The 10,729-nt window shown below is 28.6% G+C and overlaps 1 protein-coding gene across 1 annotated transcript; it reads right to left on the reverse strand.

Moving 5' to 3' along the window:
* Window positions 1-1,801: 1,801 nt before the first annotated feature.
* LOC113367073 (piggyBac transposable element-derived protein 4-like) lies at window positions 1,802-2,344 on the reverse strand. The gene has a single exon (XM_026608702.1). The coding sequence runs from the start codon at window positions 2,342-2,344 to the stop codon at window positions 1,802-1,804; it is 543 nt and encodes a 180-aa protein (XP_026464487.1).
* Window positions 2,345-10,729: the final 8,385 nt, after the last annotated feature.

Genomic DNA, 10,729 nt, shown 5'->3' on the forward strand with positions numbered 1-10,729 from the left:
ATAACTATTGGTAGGCGTATCAATAACTTCACCAAAAAAAATTACTTTATAAAAAAGACAAGAAATCGCGAATCTGAAAATATACGTAGATACGTATTTACTCTACAGGTTATAAGGGCTCAAATGTCCATGGGTAAAAGGGTTTACCGCCATTATCTAAAAAAAACACTAAAGTATATAAGTTTTTAACGATACTATTTTGATGTAGAAGACAAAAAAAATATGTAACCACCATAATTTTTACGACGTTATCAGAAGATAAATTTTGTTTTTAAGTATATGTTATTTAATTGTTTTAGTTTATTTTGTTATTATAAAACCTAGATTTTACAATTTTATGTATATAATTTCTTTAGAAGTGTACATGTAATTGGGGTAAAAAGGACCAACTTAACCCTCACACTAGAAAAAGTGTAAATAATAAGTAAATGGTATTTGAAAAAGTAAATTTTGTTAAAATAGCAATACTACGAAAGATGAATAATAATATTATAATTTATTTCAATTCTGTTGTTAAACAAATCTGTTAAAATGCCTGATCTAGGTTATATACATATTATATATATATATATATATATATATATATATATACATATACAGTGATTTTTGTAAAAATGTGTTCAAGTAGTTAATTTTTGCATTGGTTCAATAATGTAGCAATGTAAAACCTTTTTAAGATTGAAAATATGACATTGAATTTGTAAAAAGGGACAAATGCCAAATTATAGAAAAATGTAAAAAGAAAAAATTCTATAACTAAATATTACCTGAAAGTTTTACTGAACATAGTTGTTCATTGTATACGTGTTACATTTTATATTGTAGTTCCTTTGGTTTAGACATTAAAATTTTTCTCTGTTCATTATCTTACTTATTTTAATTTTTAAAATAGGTTAGTAATATTTGTTATATTTTTCCTTGTTAAATAATTTATTTTTAATCGTCTAATTTTTTATGAAACCTTACAACTCAATATGATTTATACAAAGAAAAAGTTTTGTCTTACAAAAAAAAAGAAAAATTCAAGCATATTTTCGATCTAGTATCGACTTGTTGGACTTACAAAATAATTTCAGAGCATTTCACATATTTTTATGTAATTTTGCACTTTTAGTATCAAATTCCATGTAGTTTATGCTTAATTGCTGAATTATGACATACATATCAATCTTGTAATAAAGGTACAGAAAAAAAGGTTAAATGTTAGCCATTTGATGATGATGTTGATGATTTAACCCGCATCCGTCCCTTAAAACTTCAAACGTTAAAGTTCCTATGTATCAATTTGATACAGGCTAGAAAAACAGGCATAAATCATACAAAAATATAAACAAATCGATTTGTTTTTGTTGTTGATCAAAGGTTGTTTATTTGTGAGTATTTCTAAAATAACAAAAATGTAAAAATTACGTGCATTTGTCACAAATTTTGAAGAAATGCTGAGCACAAATGTACTTTTTACACATGTCACAGCGACTTCTGTACAAATTCGAGTTATTTTTCGATGTACAGATATGACAACGGGATCTTTTGTTTGCCGGTGGTAATTTTTTCTAATACCCACTTGCTCTTGAACTGGAAGGATCTTGGGTGTCGTACAATAATTTTTTTGTATGCAGTGTACTCAAAAGAGTAACACACCGGTTTTTTTTCGGTATATATGAGACCATAGTAAGGCGCAAATTATGATCGAACATAAACTCTGAATGGTATTGTGGCTTTCGCTTCATGTCCAATAGAATCGGTGGTATTTCTTTGCGGTTCTTCCTTATGGTGCCAACGATCGTCATCTTGCGTTGTTTCAGCTCTTTGCCAACTTTACTACTATTGGTGTAGATTTGCATGTTGCGTTGTTATCTACTTTTGGTGTAGATTTGCATGTGTATGCATAAAATGTACGCGAGTCACATAACGCCCATGCTTTTATGCCATATTTGTACGGTTTAGATGGGATGTATTGTGTGAACGGTGATTTGCCACGAAACGGAATCAATTGTTCGTCGACAGTAACGCAATCGCCAACCACATACATTGTTCGCAAATTTTTATTCCATTTGTCGAAAACATTACGAATCGCAGCGAGCTTATCTCTTGCAAGTCGATCAAGTCGATTCTCTTTGTCATCGAAACGTATGCATGAATTCAAATACTTGAAGTATTTCAACGACATTGTTGCTCTAAATATCGGCCGTCCACGCTTGTCATCCCACAATTCAGTCATGCATTCACCTTTCGAACGGTAAACACCCGCCAATAATAGCAAACCAAAATAAGCTCGTAAGGTGACCAAATCGATGTTTTCCCATGTCTCTTTGAATTTCCTTAGACCATACAAATTCGTCATATCAAGCACAATCGTCTCGATTGGTTTCAGAAATAGCAAAAATGCAGAAACTGGATTAAGTGATACGTGAAGTAGCATATGTAGTTGGACCTAAACATACACAAATGTGTTATTTCATATGATCAACGACAAGCCATAAAAAACATACCTTTATGAATTGTTGGTATTGAATTTCTTCGAGTATCTGGTGGACAATCATCTCTCGAATATTGAATTTTTTTGTCTTTCGATAAAATCCATGTATTCGGTTGAAGAATTGCTTGCTCACGCTCTTCTTGAGTGGCACACACCAATTCATCTTCGCTCTCCTCACCCTCCTCTTCAGTTTCAGCATCAATTGGCTGGTTATCCTCATCGTCATCACTTGAACCACAATACCAAAAAATAAGTAGAACGATATATGTACGTATACTATACTCTATACAGCTGTATGTGCCACACACCAATAATGTATCAATATGATACAAAGAACCGATTTGTAACATTTTTTGTAGGGCCTTTCCATGACGTCACGCACATGCATTGAATGTTTTTTTTTGTTCATTTAGAATAGTTAGGAAGGTAGCCAAAAACTCGAATCCAAATATTTATACGTATCCCTTTTTTTTTTAGTTTGAATTTTGAATTTGTATCAAATTGATACTAGGGACGGATGCGGGTTAAAAAGCAATACTAAAATTGAATATCCACAATGTGTTGTCATTTGGTTTTTATTCTGTTTCCATTTTTTTTATAAAATCATATTTCGATTTTTATATCAGCATTTTTATCACATTGAAATGTTATTTTCTCAGAAGCAAATTAACAGTTTGCTATTCACTGAACATATAAGTCGAATTATACTACAATACAAATAACTGCCTAATTAAGGTAACTCAAATTATTAAATTTTAGTATGAAATATACTTCATTATAAATATATATATATATATATATATATATATATAAATCCTTATAGAAATTTGAATGTATGTGTATTTATATATTCATGTGCCGCATAAATGAAGCGCAAAGATTTGGAAAACTCCCCTTAATTTAATTTCCTCTTTGGAAAGTTATGAACTAATTAAAATATTGAATTCGTTTCTGATTATTTAATAAGATAATTGAATATAAAGTCATCGGGCATATTATTTCTCTGAGTTTACGATGATATAATTATTGTGCTTTGACGGTTTCAGATGTTTTAATTCGAAATTCAGCTTGCAAGTCTGCGGGTGAACATATTTTTAATAAAACGTAGCAATATATATTTCTTTGAAGATTTCAATCGTGAAATATTGGTTAAAATGAATTTTATCAGATATGTGGTTGACTATATTTTATCATATATACTAAGTACTTATAACCTATATCATATTCTAGGCAGTGAAAAATAGAATGGAATAAATTATATCTAACTGCTTCTTTTGCAGTTTTACTTTATTAACAATTAGTATACTTAAATTTATTTCATGAATACATAATTATTGTTTGAAGTGATAACGATAATAGATATACATATGCTAATTTGTTAATCTGTTAACTTGAAATAAATCTGTACATCTACACATCTACATTCACACACTTTTCTTACAGATGATTATAAGTAACGGTTGATAATTTCTTCTAAGAAAAATAAAAAAGGGCAATTTCAATAGTGGTCAAATAACCTCTAAGGAAAAATAGTAGAATAGTATACAGGCTCAAAACGGCTCGGTTGATTTTTATCTTAAACTAATCAGCATCATTTCCAATTAATGATTCGAACAATTTTTGATTTTTTAAATTCGATTCGAGTTGAACACCTTTTCCCAAATTATAAAGAAACGGCTCGACAGATTGTCGCATAAAACTGACGAATGATAACCCTCATCGAGATACATCAAATGGATTCTAAATTTCTGAAATTGGTTCAGACGTTTTTGAGAAAACGTCGATGAAAGGTCTGATTTTACAAACACCAAATAGACGTTACTAATTTTTGCAAACTTGGACAAATTTTCAAAAATAAACGACTTGTCGTAGGGCCATAATATATTAGTATGATCTAGAAGACTATGGTATCTACCGTCAAAAAAATCGTAAAGATCGTCAAAAAGTATCATACTTATATCAGAATGTTTTATAAGTTCGTAATACGTCAGTAGGCTAAATTTATTATGATGATGTAATGAAGTTATGCTAATAACTTATTCATATAATTATGTATATACATATATGGAGGTGTGGTCCATATTAAATACCAAAATGATAGACAATGATAAATTTCATAAAATATTATTTATATTTCGTTTATTTTATATATGATTAATATCCACGACACTATGTGTTGTCATACTGATCATTAATAAAACGTTATTGGTATTTTCTTATTTATAATAGAAAAGAAAGGTTTCAAGAATTATACATTTTTTTGGCAAAAACTACTAGGGAGAAACAAAAGCCATGTTCGATCTGACACTTGAATTTCCTTTTGTTTTTCTCCGTGCTGTCACTATATGGGCCAATCTGTCCAGTAACATGTGATGCGTGTTGACGAGCCGCGATGCGTGTTGACAACCCGCTATACATACATATATATATATATATATATATATATATATATATATATATATCATATTTGTCGGAACTTTATATCCGAGTATGAGAATCATTAATTTTATTTATTGTCAATAACTTTATGTTTGAAATAATTAAAAACTGGTTGTGGAAAATTGGTGAACAGAATATTTTGGTGCTTATTTACAAATTTCATGTAGAACAAAGTACTGTATTGAATCGAAAAAAAAATAGTGCGATCCGTGTAATTATGATAATAATAAGGTTCAACACAAAAGCCTGATTTATGGAAATTTTATATCTACTAAAACCGAACAATACAATGATAATTCAAATCCTAAGTAATAATTATATAATACGGAATATTTTTCCATTATCTTGGTTAACAATTTTGTAACAATAATATTTGAATCAAAGAAGACAATACCCGTCGAACAATTCTATGATAAAATCAGATTGTGCTATTCTCATATTATTCTGGTGGAAGAATTATGGCACTTAATAGAGAGAAAACGAGGTATACGAGTGAGAAAAAAACGAACAAACAAATATACGGAAAACATTCCCAAGGATTTATGCCGAGGAAACCGGAGCCGGCTTACGAATAAAACAAATAAAAACCCAATGCAAAAATACTTACTTTATAGAAAGAGTTTATTATTTTATGAATTTGTATGCAAAGCAATATAAAACATCTAAGCCGAGATTTTGTTAGTTTCAGTATTATGATTTATTGTTTTTATGCAGGTTCTGTAATCCTGCCGTTGCAAAATGTAGAAGTTTTACTTTAATGGATATATTTTTAATACGTTACGGAAATTGTTAAAGAAAATAAAAAAATGTTGTTTCTAGAAAATTTATATTTTATAAAAATAATTATTTGTGCTTATAATTAATTTATATTTTACCAATTATGCAATGCAATATATACTTGCTTTTCTACAAACTTATAAATAATATTTATAAAGATTAATTCAATTAATTATAAGCTAGGTTAAACATAAAGCATTTAAAATCTGTATAATTGCAATTTGTGTATTACTTATCCTGGGGCAACTTATTATAAACATAGACGCTTTACAACTTTTTTACAATTTTAAAAGATTTATTGAGAAACTCTCTTTTTTATAGTTTCAAAATTAATTTAGATATTTCAAAGCCTTAGATTAATTCATCAAAATTTATCAAAATTTTCATACGTGTACAGATAATATAAGTAATTGAATGAAGTTTGGAATAAAAAAATCCTAAATTAAATTTTAAGATTTATAACATTGTATTTACATTTTTTACATTTTACATTATTATTGAGTTCAACACCATCAACATAAAGATTTTATTTTATTCACCTAATAAGTATAAAATATGAATTTTCTTCAGTAGTTATAATTTATTAATACAAGCTAGTGGTGCATGGCATTGTGCTCTAAGGCAATTTGTAGTAACATCCCGTACCGTAAATAAATATTCGAGTAATAAAGATAATCAATTAATAATTGATAATTCATCAATGATAATTGTTTTAAACAGTTTCAATTAGATTATTATCTATACTTACAGGTCCAGTCTTTTTCGAGATACGGAGCAAAAAGTAAAAAAACGACCAAAAACCAATAGAAATCTCTCCCCATCAATAGGAATCGAATGTTCTTTTAATCATTCAAATCGGTTGATCCGTGCTATTGAGAACTTTGGGGAAAAATTGTATCTGCATATACATACACACATACATAACTACATATATACCCATATACATACACACATATATACACATATATATATACATATATATACATGCATACATATATACATACAAACGTACATACATACACGCATATGCATCATTTTTTTCTAAAGTATGCCAAAATGTTCAGAAACCTTTGAAAAGCAAAGATCTGAAAAAAAATCTAGTTTTTAGTTTTTGCGATTTTTGTAATGTATCCAATGTGAAATTAATAAATATACTTACACTCATTACACTATATAAAAAATCACATACATCAATTTATTATAAGTTATACCAAAATGTTTAGAAACTTTGAAATTTTGTATTTTCGTTTGTTTAATTATACAGTTTTTCTATGAATACAGATTTTTTGATTATGTGAAAGTAACTTCCATGTTGAAAATAAAGAATAATGGTTTTAGGCTTTACGTTCATAATAATAATATAGTTAATTAACACTTCAATAAATACGTCCTTCGAATTTGTATCCAATAATTCACATTTAATTCCCCTGATGTAGAATCTCGACAATCTGATTTACAAATAAAATATTGCCGGACCAGAAGAGATCTGTTTGCGAAGCGATAGAACGCTAACGCTCTCTGAGAAAAGTAATAACAAACCCTGGAATTATAAATTGTTATTTATGAACCACGCTGAAAACTTACAACAGAAAGCGACTCGAAACATTGTCAGGAAATAAATAAAGTCTTGTTAAAATGATCTAATGAGGAAAAATTACACAAGTTTCTTTTGTGCGAGAGGAATTTCCAAGAATTAATATTTTTTATGGAAGCCAAAGAAGTGGGGAAAGCGATTTAGTTCAACCTTTTTGTGCTTTACGTTATTATATCAGTCATAAAAACCGCATTCGAGATAAAAAATAATGTGATGGTAATATTATACGATTTATGCGGACGAATATTAACTTTTATGGAATGTCTATGAAAACAATTGTTTGTAATAATTTAATGTTACAAACTACTGAAGTAGTCGGTGAAAGCTCATTTGTTGATGATGCCATGACAATGAAGCAAATAAACTAGCGCTGCATGGCATCGTGCGTTAACAATTTAATGGAAGTTTCCGTATCGTCATATAATATTGTTATATATTTTCAAACTTTCGAAAATTTTGAGTTTTGATTTTTTTAAATTGATTTTTTGAACTTTTTTTAAAATTTTTGAAAATTTAATTTAAAAAAAAAAAACCTTTGAATGTATTTCAATGTGATGGCGTTGCGCTGCTCTTTTAGATGCAAAATATTAAAGCGCTTAAGCGCCTTGTTGCCATATCAAGCTTCAGCAATATAAGTCTTGGTACGGAACGTTTAGAAATGTAAACAAATTGTACTTATCATTAAAATCTTTGTAAAATATCTGATAATTTGTGTGCATATGTCTAATGATCATTATTAGGCGCCGAACGGCAGTTTTTTTTTTAACTTTTTTTTATTGGATTTCCGAAACCGCTGGACCTGCATTCTCAAATATTCAATTAAAACAGTGCTTTGTCAATACATGTGAAATTTTTTTTGAATCATTAATTTTGGACACTCTGTATTCTCAAAATCTGAATTACCGATTTTTGCACATTTTGTCCCGTATTTTTGCCAAAAACAAATCATCAAGTTTCCCCATCAAAAGAAATTCAATATTTTTTAATTCATTTACATGGGTTGATTCTAAATCGTCGACGTTCGAAGATTTGTATTCGAACATACATACATACACATACTACACACACGTACATCAATTTTTTCTAAGTATGCTAAAATGTTCAAAAACCTCTAAAACGTAAAAATATGCAAAAATTTTTACTTTCCATTTTTTTGTGATTACTATAATTTGCCCTATGGTATGTTAATAAAACTTGTTTTTCAAGTGAAATCCATTTGAAATGCTACTTCATAAAACACATAAAAATAGATAAAATAATAAATCAATTTCATTGTACAAATTACATATGCAATAATTTAGAGAGATCTTCATATTGTACGTTTTGGTCTTAGATTATAAAATATACACAATAAAAAAATAAGAATTACTTACAAATATTACACATCAAATGCAAAATTCACAATAATTTTATCATAGATATTTCTTAAAGTTGTCTAAATTAGAAGATAATAGTTGTCTATCTCTATCTTAAAGACTACAAATATTGTGGCAATATGGCAAGCCAGGAAAATTATCCTCAAATGACTGTTTTAAGTAGTGATTTATAATTAATTAAATGTTTAATACTATTAGATTATATTTTGGTTAAATACTTAGTTTATGTTAAGTGTTATGCATATATTGTAGAAGCTGTCTATGATCTCATACTCTAATTTCCCCAAATATTATCTTTAGTTTATAACTTGTACTCTTTAAAATGTAATTATATTGTATTATTTCCATGGGCGTTAATTAAAATATATATATATATATATATATATATATGTATGTATATGTATGTATGTATATATATATATATATATATATATGTATATATATCTGGGATGTTCAACATTGTATTATCACCCAAAAATATTTGTTCGGATACCCCATCAAGATCTATGAAGGTATTTCTTATCCATTGCCATGAGGCTATAAAACTTGACCGTACCTAAAATAGCATATCCTTATTGTTATCATGTGTATTATTTGGATATCATTTATTTTTTATCCTGATGGAAAAAGTAATATAAATACGTCTGTGGGTGTTTCGTACAACAGATTTATATGTAGCTTCGAAATTTATAATATTATTATTACATGTATTTATATAGTATTATTATTTTCGATCCGAAAATGTTTAGTTAAGCCCGGTGCACACGACGCCAGTTTTCATGCTGGACAGTTTTTGTTTGTTTGTTACCCTAGGAACGACATGATAAACCATAATTTACGATCTTGCGCGACATAATTTGCGATCTGGCCTGCTAGATTTCACGCATTCATAACGGCGGTATACTCATCATAATTTCTAAGTAAAACCGTTGCCTTAACAACGTCGAAATTTGATTTCATAACAACTTCAGTCCTTGCAAATTCCTGCCGTATTTTACGAATGGAGCATGTCCTATGTCGGCGATAGATGAACGATCTCGTGGCCGATACCTCAGTGTCCAATAGGAAAGCTGTATTTTGACACGAAAATATCAATGCGTACTTGATTCATTTACTTCGATTTGGAAGCGCTTAGTTTTTATTTTGTAAATAGCTATTGTGTATATATAGCGGCGTGAATAAATGATTAGTTTAGGAAAGGCAGTTCAGTAATTTTAAAATATTCAAATTTCCGAAAAAATTTAAATATGCATTTTTTTTCAAATTTTCGTAATTTTATCTGAAATATCAAAAAAAATCAAAATTTCCAAAAAATTACAAAAAAATTCAAATCGTTTTATTTCAAAAATTTCGAAATTTGCAAAAATACTCAAAATTAAAAAAAAATTAGTTGGGTGTATGGCATCGTGCCTTAAAGCAAATTGCTGGAACTTCCCGTACCGTAACGAAATGATCGAGGAATATTAAATGTTTTAAAATAGATTATTATAAATATTGTAACATTGTCTAATATTTATAAGAATTATATAAACTGAATTGGAAAGTTGAAATTATTTGTTTAAAGTATATTAGAACAGAATTAAAATAAAAATCTGAATTATTTTCAATATACAAAAAAAATTTTTTTTTCAAAAAAAAAAATTTGAAACAAGAATTTTTTTTCCAAAATTAATTGTTTCGCTAAAACAAGCAGAAAGTTCTTTGAATCATTGGAATCGGACGCTTAGTTCTCTCAAAAACTGCCATTTTTTGCACATTTAGCACTGTATCTTCGAAATGGGCTGGGCCTGCCTTTGCCAAAAACTAATTACCACTTCTCCCAATCATTACTAGTTGAATGTTTTTAGATCATTCAAATCGGATGCTCCGTTCTCTCAAAAACTCGATTTAAATTTTCTGCACTCATTGCTCTTTATCTCCGTAATTGCTGGACCTGCCTTTGCCAAAAACTAATCAGCACATCTCAAAATTTTTGAAGAAAAAAACTAAATATCTTTTAAGTTATCGTCGATCTCCAACGGCACAAAAAAGGCCTTTCACTGCTGCAGTGATTCCGGCCTTCTA

This window comes from Ctenocephalides felis, unplaced genomic scaffold, assembly GCF_003426905.1.
Source record: "Ctenocephalides felis isolate EL2017-DRISC unplaced genomic scaffold, ASM342690v1 CF-g0.4_SCAFFOLD_01170, whole genome shotgun sequence".
In the NCBI taxonomy this organism is placed as follows: Eukaryota; Metazoa; Arthropoda; class Insecta; order Siphonaptera; family Pulicidae; genus Ctenocephalides; species Ctenocephalides felis.